Source organism: Patella vulgata, chromosome 7 (assembly GCF_932274485.2).
Source record: "Patella vulgata chromosome 7, xgPatVulg1.2, whole genome shotgun sequence".
Taxonomy (NCBI): domain Eukaryota; kingdom Metazoa; phylum Mollusca; class Gastropoda; family Patellidae; genus Patella; species Patella vulgata.
The window spans coordinates 51,090,967-51,113,074 of record NC_065885.2 but is presented as its reverse complement, the minus strand read 5'-3'; the positions used below and the strand labels follow the sequence as shown (position 1 = coordinate 51,113,074).

General features: G+C 32.5%; 1 protein-coding gene across 1 annotated transcript in view; it reads left to right on the top strand.

The window, feature by feature from the left end:
• Window positions 1-20,640, top strand: part of LOC126828591 (calmodulin-binding transcription activator 1) — a 30,594-nt gene extending 9,954 nt beyond the window's left edge. The window contains exons 10-24 of the mRNA XM_050558455.2: window positions 689-1,939; window positions 2,777-2,903; window positions 4,610-4,777; window positions 5,028-5,122; window positions 5,342-5,520; window positions 6,014-6,089; window positions 6,338-7,019; window positions 9,038-9,124; window positions 10,282-10,522; window positions 11,147-11,328; window positions 11,792-11,937; window positions 12,664-12,842; window positions 13,338-13,415; window positions 18,428-18,465; window positions 20,521-20,640. Coding sequence (XP_050414412.2) covers window positions 689-1,939; window positions 2,777-2,903; window positions 4,610-4,777; window positions 5,028-5,122; window positions 5,342-5,520; window positions 6,014-6,089; window positions 6,338-7,019; window positions 9,038-9,124; window positions 10,282-10,522; window positions 11,147-11,328; window positions 11,792-11,937; window positions 12,664-12,842; window positions 13,338-13,415; window positions 18,428-18,449 — 3,513 coding nt within the window. The 3' untranslated portion in view covers window positions 18,450-18,465; window positions 20,521-20,640. The remainder of the gene's footprint in view (window positions 1-688; window positions 1,940-2,776; window positions 2,904-4,609; window positions 4,778-5,027; window positions 5,123-5,341; window positions 5,521-6,013; window positions 6,090-6,337; window positions 7,020-9,037; window positions 9,125-10,281; window positions 10,523-11,146; window positions 11,329-11,791; window positions 11,938-12,663; window positions 12,843-13,337; window positions 13,416-18,427; window positions 18,466-20,520) is intronic.
• Window positions 20,641-22,108: the final 1,468 nt, after the last annotated feature.

The following is a 22,108-nucleotide window of genomic DNA, read 5'->3' as shown; positions in this document are numbered from 1 at the left end:
ACAAACTAGGTCACTTCAGGACTAACATATGGTTTTAATTTTATTTCAATAATTAGCTTGCTCGTAGGGGTCTTTAGCAGTGGGAGGAAACCCGAGGACCCAGAGAAAACCCACGAGGTTGGACAGGCGACCCTACTCCTTGTCACGTAAAACCGGGGAATCGAAACCATGCCAGTTGACTAAATGACAGACTTTATGATACAGCATGCACGTGCTAACCATTCAGCTATCCAACCCCCCTCTTCACCTAGGAATTGCTCATTAAATTGATAATTCCATGTCTTGAGGATAGCTTTGCACCTGAATAAAGGAACTATTTTGAGCCCAAATTCAATAATTTGCTGGCTCGATAATTCATGTTCTCTAGTTTTTATTTGCGGGCGCTCTGTGGGTGTAGCATGATTGCACCCGTCAAATCTCAAGGCCTGTCGATTGACTTTATATTTAATACAGTGTTTAAGGTCATGAGACGAAGAAGCCTATCAATTTTCAACGATTTCCAATGATTATAGCGGCAGACTGGTGCACCCGCTGACTAGTGAATATGCAACAACCCTTGTTGACTCCCCGGACGACTTAGTTGCTGTGGACGTATGTTTTGTTGCCTGGCAAACTTTCTTTTGTAATTGTTCGTAGTGAAAGAAAAAATCAAAAGGGTGGAATTACTTATGACTTCTCTAATTTGTAGGATGATGTACTAGAGTCAGTGGTTCAACAGACAGTTGATGTTGAAGATAATAAAGCCGGTCCTAGTACTTCACACTTACATCCTTCACTGAAAAACCCTCATTCCAAAACCTCCAGATTATCTCAGAAAATCAAATCCACACTGAATGTTGCTCACAATCAACTTAACACCCTAAATGAACAAAACATACATTTAAGCCAGACTCAGGGAATATGCACCAATCAACTGGTCATATCTTCCTCATCAAATTCTGCTACTGCAGCTGCTGGGAACGCAGACATCAACCCTACTTCTGGACCTCTCATTCTCAATGTACAGGGGGGGAGTGGTGTCATTATTGTCAGTGGCCAGAGCACCCATCCCATTTCAATCCTCAATAACTCTCTTACGTCACAACTCCACTCAGACGTTCTTGGATCCTACATCAATACTGCTGACAGACAGACGTCATTTCCATCAATGATCAACACACTCCCGATTATACCATCTCCAGTTGTTAGAAAAACAACCTCAAACCAGAACCAAGCTGAACACATATCTAATCCTCCTGAAACCAATAAATCCTCATTACAAATGCAGCTAAATGACAGCCATCTTCATGAGCAGACCACCGATATAAAACGACAAACTACAAGTCAAAACTCACTATCTTTGGACAATCAACATAGACATCATGCCACTCGATGTGATGTCAACTTTTCCTCACATTTTGGTGCTCAGTGTTTTGGCGGTGAATCTGGTACCAGTAAAGACAATTCTCTATCAGTCAGTGATAACTGTGATACCCTAGATGGCAGCTTTTCATCTTTTCCTGGAACTGATCTCAACCTGGAATATTTACTTGATCTCCAAGAACTGGACGACTGTTCAGATCTAGCTTCTAGTGCTATGGCTGATTCCCGAAGTGGACTTAGTGCACCTGCCGGTCCTGTTGTGACGTCAGGGATAAATATATCAAGCACCTCGTTATCTAACTCTTTGACACTTGTTGATAGTACTTCATGTCTTGATAATCAAAACATGGGTAGTCTTCAACATACAGCTGGTCAAAAGTTGATATCACGATCGCACCATACACCTAATGTGACTTGTAATCCAAGTGAATCTACTGCTACTGGGTCTGGACAACTAAGTGAGTTTGTGGCAGCAATAACACCCGCTATTGGTGCTCAATCTGTGCAAATTGAATCTGACATATTTGAATCTCCAGCTATTATTACAGATTTTTCACCAGACTGGTCTTTTGAAACGGTTAGTAGATAATGTTAATTAGTATTAAAATATCATTTAAACTATTTGTATGTACATGTAACACACATCATCAAAATATATCTAACAATATGTGAAACATTTATATACAGGCTAAATTATTATAGGTGTCAGGCAAAGCTCTATCTTCGTTGCATTAATGCAAAATTATTCTCATGTAGCAAAAATGCCTATAAATCTTTTTGTATGCAACAAAATCTATCTATCGTCCTCATTCATTAAAAAAATAAATTATTCACACTAAAAAAATGGGTTGATAAAATGTCACTCATTATGTCTCAGCCTTGTCAAACTTTATATGGTGTTACATCTGTGTATTAACTTTAATGCCTTGAGCATTAACTTTAATGGATCTGTGCACAATATAAGAACTCATTACTATTATTAATTGTGGCTATGATTATGATAGAAAAACGGAAATTAACAATTTGATAAATTATTGATAGTTACATGTACAGACTATTATTGAGGATAAATTGATCTTATACATAGATTTATTTAGACATGGCTGTTTTTAGTTGTTTCTCTTGTTTAAGTATTCAATTTTGTTTTCATTTTTCAAGACAGTACACTAAGGATTGGATTATAAGCAAAAAAAAAATGGTTATTTTAAAATACAAATTTTTATTTGTGCAAACATGTTGATTGCAGTAAGACTTGGCATTATGTTTCTGCAACTTGGCATTACCTCTGAGACGTATCGCTTATTTTAGATCTTAACACATCTAGCATATTTTGTGATATGTTTTGTATTCTGATGCACAGAGATTATATGTGCATTAATGTTTAGTTTTAAATAAAATGTGTTTATTGATATAGGGAGGAACAAAAGTATTGGTGACTGGACCATGGTATTCATCATCATCAGCCTATTCCTGTTTATTTGATGGTAAAAGTGTTCCAGCAACTTTAGTACAGTTTGGTGTATTGAGATGTTTTACACCATGTAAGTATATAAAATTATTATTTTCATGAAGAATATAAGAAAATGACAAATCCTGATCACATTTTATAGAATTGTGGTACATGTATAAAGTGTTAATGTTCTGTTCTCATCTCAAAATTTAGAAATTTTTCACGAAAGACAAAAATTTTATACTATATTAAACATGCATTATGCAAGAGCTAAATCTGCCTATGGCAGGTCTTTTGGCCTGAAATGTTATATAAATTATTAATTAGACATTAATTAACTTATAAAGGCCATAATAATCTCTTGATGCCATCAGGTGCTTTCTATATTTAGAAGATTCAAATACGTTTTGTGGTGAATGCGGTTACCGTAAAAATGGATAATCGAGACTTTGTTTATTATCATTACATAGTAATGACAATCAAGGCTAGCCTATAGTTGTATTGTTAATATCTAGGCTCAGAGTGAAGTAATTTGACTGAAATTTTCAGCATATTTTCTTTTCATTATTTATTTTTTAACTATTATAGTGAGAACTGTCAGCTCTTTATCTAATCTTACCTAATGCCCCCTTAAAAGACCACCCCATGCTTACGACTTTTATACGCCCACATTTTCATGTATTATGCCATCGCCCCTGTCTGTCCGGACATTTGTCCACAATTGTTTGTAGACACTGTAAAGGTCACAATTTTCATCCAATTTTGACGAAACTTGAAATATAGGTCTATCTCCCAGAGTCTTTGTTCCTTTTGACATTGGCATGTATCGAACCATAACTTCATGGATTATGGTCCCTGATTGTACGAAATATCACATTTTTAGCTTGTGGACACTCTAGAGGTCACAATTTTCATCCGATTTTAATGAAACTTGAAATACATGTTTATAATTCAAAGATCTTGGTTCCTTTCAATATTCACGCATATCAGAATGTGACTTCCTTGATTATGGCCCCTGATAGTACGAAAAATGGTGGTTATTAGCTTGTGGATTCTCTTAGAAGTCACAATTTCTGTCCGATTTTAAAACCGTTTAAATATATCATCATTCACCATAATGAAGGTTGAATTTGAATTTCGGAAAAATCGAAAATAAACTGCCCGACAAAATGGCGTCTCTTTGTATGCAAATTGTGTAAAAGTATGTAATGCGAAGGTTGTGAACCTTCTAGAAGTCACGATTTTGATCTGATTTTGAGGAAACTTAAAATATATCTTTATATCTCAAAGATCTCGGTCCCTTTCGATATTTCCGCATTTCAGACCATAACTTTTTGGATTATTGCCCCTGATTGTACGAAACAACGCTTTTGTTTTTAGCTTGTTCTCTATCCATCTCTTGCAAAATATGGGCATATCTTGCCTGGCAACTGCTGGTTGAACACTGAGTCAATCATTACCCCATTGGGCCATCAGCTCAAAAGGCTTATGTTGTGACTTGGTAGGGTTATTGATTGGGTGATGTTTGTCATGATATCTGCAAATAAAGTTATTTGGCCCGAAAGAGACCATTTGAATGGAGACAGATTTAGACTACATGTATTTTAACTCAATAGAAGTTCATGATATGTGGTCTTTGGGGTACTCAATAGGTACTTTGCAGATTCACTTTGATTGGGCAAATTTATGTGTTTCCTAAACTGTTTGATGGATTTAAGCTAAATTTAGAACATATTGCCAGAATTTGCTTTGACTCTAATTCTTGTGTCTGAGTTATATTGTATTTATGTTTTATAGCACATCATGCTGGTCAAGTTATGTTACAAGTAGCTAAAGATGGTTTTGTTATATCACATTGTGAAGTATTTGAGTTTAAAGTAGAGTTTAAACCAGATGAGGATGTGCTCAAAGAACAAGATAAAAGTTATAAAGTAGATCTTCATCCAGAATGGTTCTCAATGAGTAGTAAGTGCTATCATATATTTCTTAATTTTATTAGAAAACAATATGCAATCAAAAAGTAAACATATTTTTCAATGTTTTCTGGGACCTTGCTTGATTTCAGATGTTGTATATTTCATATAGTTTGTCTTTGAAAAATATATATATTTTTCAAAGACAAACTATATATTACAATACAATGACCAATATGTAATAATATGCCTGATGATCAGACTTGAAGATTATGTAATGATTGTACTGTATATATTTGTAGATGATCTGTTAAAACAGTTGTTAATAGAGAGATTAGAAGAGTTAGAGAAGAGAATTTCACCAGGTGATAAAACAATGCCATGTATACCTAAACAGGTAATATTATCATCAACTATCTTTCAACATCATTTTATCTGGGAAATAATAATAATGTGTCCGTTGATAAAGTGTTAAATGCAATCTATTCATGTATAGCTGTTTGTTTACAAACATATTGCCTATTATAAAAAGTATGGTTACTGGTGGGTATATATTTTGTGTAGCCTGGCAACCTATATTTTATTATATGTTGATACGTTTTATTTTTGTTTTTAGAATCGATCATGCCATGGTGATGATGAGAAAGCTTTTGTTTGTTATTGTGAAGAGTTAGCCAAGTTACCGTGGTTAAATGTAGAAGCCTATCCTAAAGCAGGTCGTGGTGGTATGACCTTATTACATCTAGCAGCAGCTTTAGGTTATGCTAAATTAATCACTACATTTATAAGATGGAGGTAGGATTTATATCTTATTTCCATAGATTCAAATGTATGAAAATTTATCTTTGTACACATTGTGAAGTTCAACAGAGACCTGAGCCAAATGTTTAGTCAAGGAGATCCGCATGGCACATAAACAAGCAGAAATCCGGAGGACAAACCAGCGGACAAGACACATAAATATTGCAAGGAATAAACAATAAAAGTACTATTAAATTACTATGATGAAGTTGTGGGTTGTCTGCTAGTGTACACAGCCCTGTACTGTCCCGGTGTGCAGTTATACCGGCTTCACTCAAAATGAAAACAAACTCACACAAGGAAGACAATCCGTGCATAGGAGTATTTCTCAAACAATGTGTTATTACATTGATAATTAGGTTGAATAGGTGTTAATTTGAATATGCATATATCAGATAAGATTAATTACTTTTATTTTCTTATTCAAAGTTAATAAATGTGATCATTATCTACGAGATCGAGTGTAATATTGTATTTGATGTTACAGATCTGATAATCCAAGTCTAGTATTTGAATATGAAGTAGATGCTCACAGTGTGGATAATCATGCTTGTACACCATTGGTAAATTACTTTCTTTCATATAAAATTTTAAAGGAATTTAATTCTAGTTTGTTCATTTACAATCTTTGCTTGTTAGAAATTAAATGTACCTGGATCAGGATATTTTCAGTATTATTCCCAGTTATAAAGGATTAAGCCCCTTACTGACCGAGGTACTATAGAAAAGTAATGCTTAATACTATTCTAGTTGATTGTATGGATTAACGTTTAATGAATTGAAGGAAACATGATTTAATGATTTTTTTCAGATGTGGGCATGTGCTAAAGGTAACACAGATGCATCTTTAACTTTATATCACTGGAATTCTGGACCGCTAAAGATATGTAACAAGGATGGACAGCTGCCATTAACTATCGCACAATTAAAGGGACATCACAACCTTGCCGATCAAATTAAGAATTTGGAAACCAACAGATCAAAAAGCTCTTCTTTTCCATCGGCAACATTCACATCACCGGAGACGTTACATATTTCTCATCCAGAGATTGAATCAACCAATTTCTTCACAAGCCAAGAAGAAAAAAATAACACAAAAAACAAAATACAGAGTCTACATGTTGACATCCCCCCACCTCTTCCATACCAGGGGGAGAGTAAACTTGTAAGACGATTAAGTGAACAAGCGATCAACAAAGCTCAAAGAAAATTATCTAAAAGATATTCTGTAGATGTGATATCAAATGATACGGTTGTAGAACAAACATCCACATCTTGCCAAGTACCAAAACCTGTTCGTGGATCAAATTCTGAACCTCATCTACCCTTGATTATAGACACTCGTTCATCAAATGAGAATTTATTACTGTCTGTGAATACGAGAGATATGACATCATCTGATGTATTAATGCCAGTAGATAATGAGAAGATAGGCAGTTACCAATCTACCAGTAACCCAGTTAAACAAGGTTTACTTGTTCACTTAGATACAGGTAAACTTATTAATATATTGATATACAGTAGAATCTGCATTAAGCACCCACCCAAGGGAATTTTCACAACTGACTGCTTAACGGGAGTGGCCTCTTAATAAAATCTCGGTGCTTTTTGTGCTGACATAAATTAGATATTACGCTTGGATGCATTGGAAGAGGTAAATTTGACCGTCACTGAATCTTGCGCCGAACGAAAATTCTTTACTCAAATCTCGGACATAACTTAACGGGAGTGGACTCTTAATAAAATCTTGGTGCTTTTTGTGCTGACATAAATTAAATATTACGCTTGAATGCATTGGAAGTGGTAAATTTGACCGTCGCTGAATCTTGCGCCGAACGAAAATTCTTTACTCAAATCTCGGACATAACTTCTGTAAACTTGTCATTTTGTACCAACCTTCGATACTACTGTATACCATTGTGATGCATTCGATAATATTTATCCATTTTTGTGAAGAAAATCGATGAATTAATTTTAATTGACCAAAAAAGCACATGAACAAAAAAACATCGCTAATTTTATCTCCTATTTACAGGGGGTGTAACTCTGTATGTAATATTATAGGAGGCGCTAAAACGTTTAACAATAAAGGGAAATGGAAAAGAGATACTAGATGATCGTGACAAAACTCTGTACTTTTATTTTATTCAATCAATATCAAATAATGTGTCGTTACGCGTGAAAACAAGGATCAGGTTAGTTGTTTAATAAAACAAAAGATTTTAATAGATTATCCAGGGTTGATTGTTATTTTTACATTTCTTTTTACCTGATCAGTGGGGGTCCAGTTAATTAACTACTACTCACGGGATTAGCGGGGGTGTAACAAAAAACGACAAGATGGTATCATTCAACAATGGCCGCTGAATGGGCGATGTTTGGTTGAATTTATTAGTAAAATAGTGACCGCTGGCCGCGTTAGAGGAGTGACCGTTGAATAAAGAGATGAAACAACAGAATTTTTACGGGGGGAATTTATCGTGACCGCTTACAAGGAGATGTCGCTGAATAGGAGTGGCTGCTCATACAGATTCTACTGTAATAACAGCTGGGTTATTGTAAAACCATAGGGTTAGTATGACAGCGTCTATAGATGTCTCAGATACTTTCTAGATCAAAGCAAAGTCAGCAATGTGAGTCACTCAGCTCTTGCCTCCCTTCACGCACCCCTGGGCCAGGGGCCAAGAAAGTCAAATATCAGTCTTCTCGATGCGGCCTAAAGCTCAATCTTTGCCGCTCATGACCATAACCATAATAATGAGTAAAATGTAGTTATTTCCCTTTGAAATGGATTCCACTTACAGTTAACAGTATGAGTTTATTTCTCGTAGTGATTTCTCATGTGCACAGAACACCTTGTATAGTGCCTTAATTCATGCCTTTGACTCTTGGTCACTATGAGATCTATATAATTTCAATATTCCACAATATTTTAAAACATGAGAAACTATTTGCTTTCATTATAAGCGACCAACATTTCTTAGTGCTGGCATTTTTTCTCTGTGGTGCTGGCTTGTCATGTGAAAAACAAAACGTGTGTCTTGAATGATTTTTCTGTTTGATTACAGTTACTGAGCTACATGTAGACTCGTGCACGCATTAAAAAGAATACTGTGATAAGTTTATGTTTTACTAGAAGAATGCCCGGCTTCGCTCGGGGGTCATAACCCCGAAACCGGAAGTGGTAGACTAACGCCACCTGGCCTATGTTATTCCCCGGTCCGAGCTACCCCTATACCCCAAATTTCAGACTCGGGGCAGATTTAGTGTAGCCGCCAACCCGGAACAGACAGACAGACAGACAAATGACAGTCACAAATATTAGTATAATAGATGGATTCTCTCAAGTGACTACCTATAATTACGCGATTATCGATATTTTAAATCTGTATTGATTATCAATCTTCAAAATGCTTTACAGATGATTATCAGCACTATAGATATTTTCTACCAACCCTATCTATGAGGTAGTATTAATAAATGGTGATAATAAACTGTATATTATTTGTAGATATATCTATGAGAAGTGATAGTCCTTATGTTGATGTAGAGAAAGCTGTATCAGATGATGAAACTACAGTTCAAGATGATCAACAAGGTACGGTTATTATAGCTCCCTAAATATAAAACTTCCATTTAAAACCATAGCTGGTAGTTTTAACATAGCATTTGTTCATGCTGTTCATCAGTTATCCCAAAAAATGTTTTGTTTAATTTGGCTCATGGATAAATTCTCTGTTTTCTTATCTTTTATTTGGTTTATTAGTTAAGTAGTGCCTGTGAGAGCGCTTGGTATTTCAATTCATTTTGAGTTTCTCACTTCAAATACAGTGACATTACATGTATATATATATAAATTGCCGAGATGGAGAATCACTATCATTATAATATTGTGTTCATAATGTGTGATCGTCTGGCAAAGAGTGCCTGTACGGATTGGAAATTGGATGTCAAGCAGCAAATTCTAGCAGATTTCGAGAAAGTTCTACGACCTACACAGATAGAATTAGCCTTTAAGTATTCAATAGATGATTCTGTGTGGACAGGAATTACCCATAATTCTTTGTGCTGTCGCCATCTTGTATGGCAACTCGTGGTAAATATGTACGCTGTCCTTGTATTAGTGCAGTACCTTACAAAAAAAAGCAAAAAAAAGCTATAGTACTATTAGGGCTGTGTACCCATAGCTTTGTATTCTCTTACCTTGTAAATTATTGATCCTGTGAAAAATTTGTTGAATGCATGTTAAAGGAGCTAATTCTTTAATCTTTGGCACCAAGGAATTGATACAAATGGGTCACAACACATATAATTATGTAATATGAATGTATATAAACTGATTTACATTCAATCTTTTCTATTTTACTGTAATTTCTAATCAATTATGTTCAGCAAAATGTGCAAAGAGTCCCAATTGAGTAGCATTCTATAACCAGTGTACATCGTTAATATTCTCCCCTGAGAGATGGTTAGCCTCGTTCATCGAGTCATGCATTACAAATGGCACTCAAAAGCATTCTGGCACATGATCTGTGTGCCAATTTTAAAATGTTCACTGTGTCTTAAATATTGGATATCAGAAGCCCATCTTTTCACAGTAAGATAACAACATCAATGTGGATTTAATTTGACCAATAAGTCATATTTTCAATGTTGAAGGCTGTGGATGTCTACTTTAAGATTGTTTTATAACATGATTGTGTAATATATCTTATGATATATAATTATTGTTTGATGTATTATTTATATCTACAGGTAGTGGTATAGAATCGAAACATCAGATGGTAACATTAGCTAATCAGATTATAGCTGCTATACCAGAACGAATTAAATTATCACCATCTAAAGATGAAGAATGTGAATCAACAACAAGTCGAGCTAGAAGTGAATCTTATAGTTCACTACCATCACAAGAATCATCCCATGCTTCATCATTTGGTGATGATTCAGGAATAGCTACTCCTATGACAGATAGTTTAGCTTTTGATGAATATAGGTATGATATTAAGTATCAAATATTCACATTTATGTATGAAGTTTCAAGAATGAGCTGTGTTCGATTTATTAACACACTTATAAAGGTTCTTCTCATTGGCTCTTAGCAGAAAACTTTGATTTGAACAAGTTTATATAGTTAATGATAACTTTATATTTACAAATAACAAGATTTTAAATGACAGTGTCTTTCCCTGACAAATCAAGTATCCTTTTCTACATCTACTTTTTTATTAAAAGTTTGTTATTACCAATATGACCTAGTTTATGTGCCAAGAAACTCACGTGTATGATAGAAAAAACATTTCAATCCAATTGAGTGTCAACATGTCTCATTCTGAGCTGCATTTCTTGGAGAATTAATGATAGTATTGTTATCTTCGATGTTCCATTGTCATTCCAGTGGATTTGTGTGCTCCATATGAAGCTACATGTAGTTAAACAGTGTAGGTGTAAGTAATTCCCTACTTTATCCCTGTCTTACCAGTGGATAGCCCTTCTATTGCCCTATCATAAAGAAAATGCACACCCAACGCAATGTACCTATTTTTATTATTGCCAGTTGGCACCCTGAAATAGAAGGAAGTATAATGCTGTATTTGATAATATTATGTATATTTTGTAGATATACTGATCTAGGTACACCTCAATCATCATTAAGTCCCGATTCGACATGTTTACAAAGTCCTTACAGTCCTTATAGCTTTACACTAGACTCACCACCACCTACTACTGCTGACTTTTTAGAATATTTTAATGCACCATCAACATACATGGAAAAAGATTTCTCTAAGCTCACATTAACTGGTATGTAGTATTTGGTATAAAAGAAGAATTTATAATAGAACTATTAATATAAAACAATGTTCTGAAATCTGTTTAATGTTATTTTGAACAGCTTAATAATTTTGTATATTTTGATATCTAGTCTACTCTGTTACACACCCGTGGAGGCTATCTCACAAGTTAAGATATTCATGCTGCAGTTCCAATAGGTCAGAAACCACAGTCTTTGATACTGACCTTTATGTGACCAATAATCTCATTTACACTTGCTTGTCGTGACAGACAACATTCCTAAATAATTCTGAATAAAGTGGCTCACTAGCCTGAGGTCCCAGATTTTATTCCAGAGTATGTTTTCCATGACATTTTGAAAATAAGAGTAGGATCTGACATCTCTCTAAGGGCAAACTTACCTTGAGTCCCAAAATGATCAGTTCTATTGAGTAAATCTTTCCCTCTTCAATTAGAACAGTTGTATTTTTAGACCAAGAACAACGTAAATTGTATGTGGCTGCAAAAGTTATACAGAATGCTTACAGAGTTTATCGGGATAAACAACATCAGATACAGCAGAGAAAAGAAATAGAAGCAGCCATCTTGATACAAAGTTACTACAGAAGATATAAACAAGTACATATATATCTATTTAAATAATGTATAAATCTGTCCATCTGTAAGTCCTTATTATTACACTTAAAGACCACAGTCATGACTGGATCTTTTTATATTTTGTCAACATGAGACAAATTCTTTGGCAATGTATGTTTGTTTGTCTATTTGATAACTGCCATGTTTAGGGTAAACTTTCACTGAAACTTTGTATAAAAGTTTTTACTGTTAATAATTTCAAGGCGGGCACATGTCAAGGATAATGTAATTCTTTACTCACTTTATTAATATCATTATTATTATACACAATGGTCATGGGCCATATAGCGATCTGTTTGAAAAATTTGTTTCTTTGGAGTATGTTGGTCACAGTTGGAGATAATTCCATGAAACTTTATACACATTTCAAACATTTGACTTCTGCTATTTTCCAGACTTTTTGTTTTCTTTTCACCAAAACTTGATAGACTGATGTAAAGGAGAACTGTAAAACTATTTAAGTACAGAGATCAAAACGAGAGTATATTAATCTGAAAATTATTAAATTCTATACCTATTCTATTCAATTCTTAAATATTTTCTTAAAAAAGTAGCATGCATGGTATGAGTGCAAAAGTTGCTTCTATACTAGAGTGTAATTAATTCTATTATCTGGGAATCTAATGTGTTCACATTAAATCCATACTCTATACTGTTTTAGAGACATTGATATATATTTGTAAAACTTATATCATTGTTTTATTTCAGTATGCCTATTTTAAAAAAATGTCTCATGCTGCTGTTCTCATTCAAAATCAGTTTCGTAGTTATTATGCCCAAAAACGGAAGAAGATTGCTGCAGGTGGCCAGGGTCAATATTTAGCATACTCTAAAGATAGAGTTAAAAAAGGTCGTAATCAGTCAGTTATAATACAACAAAGATACAGGTTAGTGGAATTTCTTTAACCTTATCTATATAATTGAAGTTGTTATTAAAAAAAAGAACCTGCCTTTTTTTTATCTTCGATATCACCCTTGTTGGAAAGGAATATTAAACGTCAGTTATTGAAACTCCCCACATTCTCTTCAGTTATTCAGGAAAAAAGTTCTTAAGTATTTAATATCAAAATATATAAGATGAGCCAACTTCTTGTGCACACCATTTTTCACTTAATAATTCATATACAGTATACTTTCTTGAAACTTTTCTTAGTTATTCATTTTAGTAATGGTCTTTATTGCTTTACAAAATCTGTCCATCATGCTTATCTTTAAAGCCTCACCAGTATTTTGCTCACAGATAGAAGTTTATTTAGAATCATATTTGTATAGAATTGAGAATCTTCTGAAATCCCCTTAAAAAAAAAAAAACATGGTGAAAATTAACTGTTATCTCCAGTTTCATAGAAATGGTTGATATAATTTGAATTTGAATGTTTAAGGAGCCATTATCAGAGAAAGTCATTAGATGGTAAAGAAGGAAGTAGTAGTGGACAACAATCACAAGAAGCAGCTGAAAGGTAATTACTATAAATCTTTATTATTCAACTAGTAAATATTATCCAATGATCTAACTCTCAGTTAAAAATATAAGTAAAATTGAAGTATTTGAGAAAGAAAACATTTAAAATTCCATTTCTAGCTAGTAGTTTCATCGTGTTAAAATGAATCGTCTGGCCATTTTATTGTGTTACTATGCTATCACAATAGCGTTACGTCATAACAGAGGAAAATGACAAATTTAAATATAAAAACTAAAACGAAATAACAATTAAACATGAAAGTACTAGCCAGAAATTGAATTTTAAATGTTTTTTTTTCTCAAATACTTCAATTTTACTGATATATATAAAAAGATTCTACTCTCAGGTAAAAGTATATAGACACACACGCTAGTCTTTCAAAATAACTCAGACATTTAATGTATAGAATAAATTTATTGTATTATTCTATTCATTCATCTTTTTTTAATATTAAAAATTTGTTAATTCCAAATTTAAATTTGATCATTCCAGATCACATTATGACTGACTGAAATTGTATGAAGTTCTTCATTGCCCAAAGTTACATACAAAATATAATTTCTTGATAAAAAAAAAAGGTGTCTTATTATTTAATTGACTATGTATGTTATGTGATTCTGACAGTATTTTTTGAGGTTGAATGTTGATTGAATGATACACATTACATTTATTATACCGCCAAACAGATTAAAATCATCTTTTTACTTCCTTTCGTTTCATATTCTGTATTTTGTGTTTTAAAGGACCCAATTTGACTTATCAGTTGATGAGTTTTATCAATGTGTTTGGTTTTTAGTAGTGTACTTTAAACAGCCAATGAAAACACAGCTTCTCTGTTACAATCACATCAAGACCAAAGTCTTATACATGACACAGCTGCCATCAGCTTTCTGAATATGTTCCATATTAATATATAGTGTAGAAAATAAAGATATGATATTGTAGTGGAATATGGTCTTTATTCAATGTTTTTATATTATCATGATGTGTTTATGTTGGATAAAAAACATGAACATTATGATTTCTTAAAACTGGACAAAACACTATTTTAAACATATCAATTTGCAGATTTAGACAAAAGGATCACTGGTAGTTGTAGTACCCTAATTACTAATTTTAATGTTGTGTCTTTCATAATAAATAACCACTAACAAGTAGTGAATGGGGTGTGATATATATCTTACTAACTGTATAATAATTAATGGTATGAAATCTATTGAATTTATGTATAATATTGGCTGGGCTTTACTTTACTGTGCTAACCAGGGAAGTGTGGAATATAATGCATGCAGTAAGGGTATGTACATATATGTACCTGTGAATGTTCATGTAGTAAATAAATTTTCTGGTCATGTCATTCTTTCTTTGTTGTTGCACAGTCAAATTTTTTTTGCTAATGTTGCACTTAAATTTAATGCCACTGCATGTGGTTGAATATTACCATCACCATGTATGTAGTTGATCTGTCTAATAGTTCACTATTTATGTTGATAATACACTTCAACATAATACATAAATCATCCAATATGCTTAAAATTGATATTATGTTGCTTACATAGACAGTGAGACAGGAATCCTATTAAATTTTAGTTTGAAATTTCAAGTATGGAATTTCAACAATTTCAATTAATTAATCACTTCTAGAGTTACTGTAGAATCTTGTGAATGCTCTGGGAACAGAAGTTATACATTGTTCTGATTTATTGAAACAGTGCAGAGTTAAAATTTCAACAATTTCATTTAATTACTTCTTGAGTAATGGCTGTAGCTCACTTGGTAGAATCTTGGGAATGCTGGAACAGCAAAAGTCATTGTATAATCTACTTTAAATTTATAGTCTTTGATTTGATAAATAACAATTACAACAGTTTCTGATAATTACTGCTAGAGTAATTGTTCTTGATTATGTACATAGAATCTTGATATTTCACAAAACACAGGTTTAGACATTTTTTAACCTAATAATTCACCATGTGACGATTATGGACTGCTTGGACATCTGCTGTGGGTGTATGATAAGGATAAATAACATCCACCAAGATCTGGTCAAAGATGTCTCTGGTACTATTTATTTGTATCTAAATGGTAGATATTTTTGAATATAGGTACTGGTGACTGAACCAATCAAATTTCATTTCTGGATCATTTCCTATTTCATTATTTTAAAAGCAGTGCTGTGTCAAAATTCTGATTTTCCATTTATCTATACGTTTAGTGATTCAATCTTATTAATTTACTCAGTGATTTCTTGTTATTTTACTAGGCAGTTACACATTTGTTGTTTGTTGACCTAATATTATAAGGTCTATAAAGTTTATGATTGGATTGTAATACATTGTAATAAAGTTACCAATAAATGGGATCAGACCTATATTAGTATAGAAATTAAAGTTACATATTAATGTGATTGAAGTTTTTCTATAAGCTATATAAGGCTATTAGAGATGTTTTGATTAAGGCTTTTTTAAACAGTGTAGAATAAGATATTTTATGGATATGTGCGGTGGTGGTATCATGATTTCAGTTCTATTTCTCTGTAATTGGCTGTGTTGAGTTCGGTTAATTGCCTTTATTGTGAAAAGTTGATCTCTTAACAGAGCTTAACATAATGTACACTGTACAAAATACTAGCCTAGGAAAGTTATTTCTTTTGTTCATCTTCGTAGCCTTTAGGAGATAGTGTTTTCAATATTCCATTTTCATTATAAAGATTACCTTGTTCGGCTCAAAAGGACCAAATAGGACATGTATGTTATAGATAGATATAATCCAATCATTTTGTGGAATATTTATAGACATATTACAGATAGATATAATGCAATCAAACCTGTGGAGTATTTATAGGACATGTATATTATAGGTAGATATAATCTATGCAAACTTGTGCAGTAAAACTTTATTTTGCTTGTCTAAATCCATAAATATAATATACAGTTAATATATTATATGGATATAATTGTTTGTATATTAAAGGTTCTATATTAGGATTTCAGAAAGAATCGATTTCAAAATCTTGTGCCTAACCTACCAATCAGTGTCCAAAATGGCTCCAACTTATCTACAAGAACTTGTACACCCATATGTTCCTTCACGATGTTTGCGCTCTTCTGATCAATTTCTACTTAAGACTCCATGTTACAATTTAAAGACATTTGGTGCTCGGTCATTTTCCTATGCCTCTGCAACACTTTGGAATAATTTGCCATTAAAACTCAGGAGTGCTAAAACATTAAGTTTGTTTAAATCAAACCTCAAGACCTATCTCTTCAAACGTTATAATTAGTGAAATTGTGTTGTTGAGTGATAGTGTGTGTTCGTTGTGTGGTCGCCGCTTTGAGCATACCCCTTTGTGGTGTGGGTTTTAGTGCAATACAAGACTCCTTATTATTATTATTATTAAGTCTATAACTCAATATTTTCCATAATATTCGAAATTAAAAACACAAATTAGATATCAATATTGATCAATTTCAATCAATATTGATGTTGTTATCTTGCCGTCAAACTATAGGATCCTGATATCCAATATTTAAGACACAATTAACATTTCACAATTAGTACATGAGTCGTGTACGCTATGGTTATTGTACCATTTTGTAATGAACAATAAATAAAAACGTATCCTACAACACAATGTGGAAGTAATTAGTAATGGCTGATTCACAAACGACAAAATAATAATTTAAAAAACGTGTAGAACGCATTGTAGGCGTAAATGACTGGTGTTCAATTTGAACTGTTCACATATTTCACCGAACATAATTGATTAGAAATCAAAATATTTTTTTCAAAAATTGAATACAAATCACTTTACATGCATTCATATTACATTGATATGTGCTTTTAGAACCATTTTTGTCTATTTCAAGGTTCACAAAAATAGAGTCATATACCCTTTAAAGCTGTTGATTGTCATGTGCACTTTTTTGGACTATATCTAATTTTTTATACGCCCACATTTTCATACGGACGTATATTGTCGTCGCCCCTGTCCGTCCGTCCGTCCATCCACAATTGTTTGTGAACAGTCTACAGGTCACAATTTTTATCCGATTTCAATGAAACTTGAGATATAGGTTAATCACCCTAAGATCTCGGTTCCTTTCGATATTCGCGCATATCAGACCGTAACTTCCTGAATTATGGCTCCTGATTGTACGTAAAAACGCGTTTTTTGGCTTGTGGACCCTATAGAGGTCATAATTTTTATCCGATTTAAAAAAACGTATTATTATATCACCGTTAAACCCTAAGGACGACTGAGTTCAAATTTAGTGAAAATCGGCCCTAAACTGACAGACAAAATGGCCGCCCCTCGTTCTCAAATTGCGTAAAAATATGGTATATCAAGGCTGTGGACCCTATAGAGGTCACAATTTTTATCCGATTTCGTTGAAACTTGAAATGTAAGTTTATAACTCAAATATCTTGGTTCCTTTCGATATTTGCGCATATCGAATTGTAATTTCCTGAATTATGGCCCTTGATTGTAGGAAAAATCACTTTCGTTTTAGCTTGTTTTCTATCCATTTCTCGAAAATGTGGGCGTATCCTGCCTGGCAGCCGCTGGTCACTGATTAAATCTATGTTAAATTGTTCTTAAAAATCTATGGTCCATAAAATATTCAGTTAATCATATCTTTGTAAATACTAAACAGAATTAAATCATTTTGGGACTGAGATTCTTTTTAGAGATTCAAGTTGCACAATAGTGCAGTTTGCAAGTGACATTCAGTGACTTTAAGGGAAATTTTGTGTTGAGATTACATTCATTTTGATGGAAATTCAATCCAATGAACCAATAGGCTAGATGGGTATAGAGATAGACTTATTTTGAAATGAAGGTTTTAAATTTCTACATTGAATGTTTTGATGCCAGCTGCTATTTGTGTATGTGTGTGTGTGTAAATGTTATTTGAATATGAAATGACAAGTAATTTGAGAAAAGAATGGTCATTTTTTCTAGTACTGTATTGTTGACTCTTGCATGTTGCATGTTTACTTTACAGGGAGCTATATGAAGTCGGTTGATGTTTTTTCTATAAAGGTATGAATATTGTTAGAAGTATATTCATACATTTATTTTATTTATACTACAGCTTTTATTTACTAATTTTGTTCTGATTATATCTTTTATAGCATTAAATTTATATACCATTATTACAGAATGTCATTAGTATTCCTTAGTGTCTATTGTCTTCCAAATTTCATGATTTTTTTCATTTGCATAAATCCTCCCATAAAAGAAACGTACATGCATGAAAGCAAACACCTGATTTTTGACAATGAATACATCAGATACTTCTGGATTTTATATTTCTGATAGTGATCTAAATTATCAGTTTGTAACTTATTGTTTAGTCTCTTAAGAACTCAAAATATTTGGTTTATCCACATGAAAATTAATTATTTTATTTCCAACTTTCTTTACATGTTTAGTGATTGCGTGATTTGTGGGTATTCTTCGCTATTACAGCTAAAGCGAATTATTGAAATCAAATAATACACCACCATATATTTGTCGAAAAATTGATCTTGTCAAATTTAATTATAAGAAGGGGTGGTAAAACTTCTAGAGAGGCTACACTAGACTGCTTACCCATAATGGTGATGGAAGTTAGAAATCAAAATTATAACGTATTGATAATGACTAAAGTACAATGTTATGTAAGAGTTATATAAGCTCATACTATATAGACTATATTCTTTACTTTGTGGGTTTATTAAACATACATTATGTAAGAGCTAAATCTGCCTATTGCAGGTCTTTCTTTAGGCCTGAAACGTTATATAAACTATTAATTAGACATTAATTAACTTATCCAAACCATAAACTTGATGTCATTGATAGCCTGCGATATTTACTTGATTAGGATCCAATCTGCTACTCAACGCTCATTCATGATTAAATCAAAAATGGATAATTAAGAGTATGTTTTTTTTATTGTACCGACTTTAGTAATAATGATCGGAGCTAGGCCCAAAATTTGATCGCTAAATTCTCGGTTCAGAGTGAATCAATTTGACTGAAATTTTCAGCAAATTCCCTTTACATTATCTAGTTTTTAACTATTATAGTGGGAACTGCCAGCTCTCTATCTAATCTCCCATAATGTATATTTAAAAACTCTAGAATTTGTGTTTGATATATATATATTAGTACTCTTCGAAGCTTTAACACTAAAATAGTCACTTGTACTGTAGGAGTATGATTTATAAAACTTATGTTAGCACAGCCTGTGTTTATGGCAAGACCTGTATATATTATACACAAAGGCTTCATTATTAAACTGTTGGGAACTGGATGGCATCCAAATTGTACTAGTAGTATCCACCTAAGAGCGAATCATGTTATTTTGAGGCTTTTTTCTTAAATATTTGAAAAGTTCATTTTACAAATGTTATTTTCATAGTTTCAGATTATCATTTTATTACTTTAAAAATGTTGAATTTTTCATTGTATACATTACAAAATGTTTTAAAGGAGACAAGACAACTGAACTGATAGAAATCTGTGTAATAAAACACGTCCTTGACTATCAATAATATACTATCATGGTTTTGTAGTAGTCCATCGATTGGCCAAATTTATGTATTTTGAGGGGGCATATTTAACTTTTTTTGGGCTTGTAACTTTAATTGTCATAATGTTTTTTAATGGGGTTTTTGAAAATACTTAATTATCCCTTTTATTTAATCAAGGAAATCACAATGATAAATAGCTCTTATTTTATAGGCATTTATATTCTCATTAAGCAAAATCTTACTCTTACCCAATGGACAATGAAAGTCCTTTGACCTGTTGTTATGATAGATACTGATAGTATCAGTTTTTTAGATTTAGTGTAAAAGACTAATTTTAGAAATCTAATATGATGAAGGAAACAAAATCTATTATTAATTTTATCCAAAATAGATTTTCTATATTTACTGGTAATCATCCGTCAAATCAACATTTTGTGTAATAACGAACAACATGGGATGTAGGTAGAATATTTTTAAAATATAGCATTCAGTGATTACATATTTTGTGATTAGGTAAATAAAAAGATTGGAAGTAATTAATCGGTTTAATTATATTTTGAATATTTTATAATTGCAGCTCCCCACCTCCGGACTCGAACCCCCCGTCTCGAGATGGCAGCCCTCTAACAGATGCTGATTCTTCCTGCTGTAAAGAGAGTGGAAATGACATTGAAGAAGACAAAGATTATTGATATCTGTGGTCCAGAATTATTGGCTAGATAAGAAAAGACATTTGTTTTAATCACCATTCATACATAATTTAATTTATTATTCAATTTATTATTCACCCAGATTCTACTTTCTTTGTGACTGATATGGTTGTGTTGTTGTTTTTTTTCTCTTAATTCGCCCATTGTGAATTTAATGAACACATATATATGTACTGTATTTAAAATCTCTATATTTATATTTGTTAGTTTGTAAGATATGACAATTGTTATTGGTGTGTTGTTAAACTAATGTTGAATGAAATGTACATGTACCATATGTACAGTAGAAAGTCTCTGAATGCCCAGAAATAAAATAATGACAACTATTCTTGAACTTCTAAGACTATGAGTTTACTGTACAGTGGATACCATGAGTAGTATTATTACCTGGGGCCTTATTCATGAAAACTTGAACGCAAATATTTCAAGAATGAAGCCTTCACATCTTTAAAATATTAAGTTTTTATGAATAAGGCCACTGAAGTTGTTAATTGTTAATGAAAAATTCTAGATGGATGAGTTCACTTAAGCACAGCTTTGGAAGAGTTACTTGTGTTCAGATTTGAAAGAGATAACAGCATAAAACTTAAAATGGAAGTTGATATTTCTTAAACATATCTTTTTGTGCATTAGCACAATCATAGTTTATAGACATAGATTGCTAACACAAGACAATATTTTCTATTATTAGTAAATAAATTATTTAAATTATTACCCCTTTCTCTTAATTGTTATTGTCTTTCAAACAGAATTAGATTAATATATATTATAGATTGTTAACATAGAATTAAGATATTTAGTTATACTGTAATAGTGATATTTGTAAATTAGATTTATAGAGATTGGATATAAATTACGTATAGCCTACCATAACTCCTATTATCTTCTATCAATGTGTACAGTTCATGAACATAAAATATAATACACTGGGGCTTCACTATAACACTAAAATACTGTTATTGGGGTTCATAGTTATAACCTGTAAGTCCCTTCTAGATTAGACTGAAGGTTTCAATGTAACACTGTTATCAGGGTATATTGACATAACCTCACTTCTGTAAGTCCTTTATATATTAGACTGAAGGTTTTACTGTAACACTGTTATCAGTGTATATTGACATAACCTCACTTCTGTAAGTCCCTTATATATTAGACTGAAGGTTTCACTGTAACAGTGTGATCAGGGTATATTGACATAACCTCATGCCGGTAAGTCCCTTATATATTAGACTGAAGGTTTCACTGTAACAGTGTGATCAGGGTATATTGACATAACCTCACTCCTGTAAGTCCCTTATATATTAGTCTGAAGGTTTCACTTTAATACTGTTATTGGGGTCTACTCCTGTAAAGTCCCTTATATATTAGACTAAAGGTTTCACTGTAACTCTATTATCGGGTCTATTGACATATTCTCCCTCCTGTAAGTCACTTACATATTAGACTGAAAGGTTT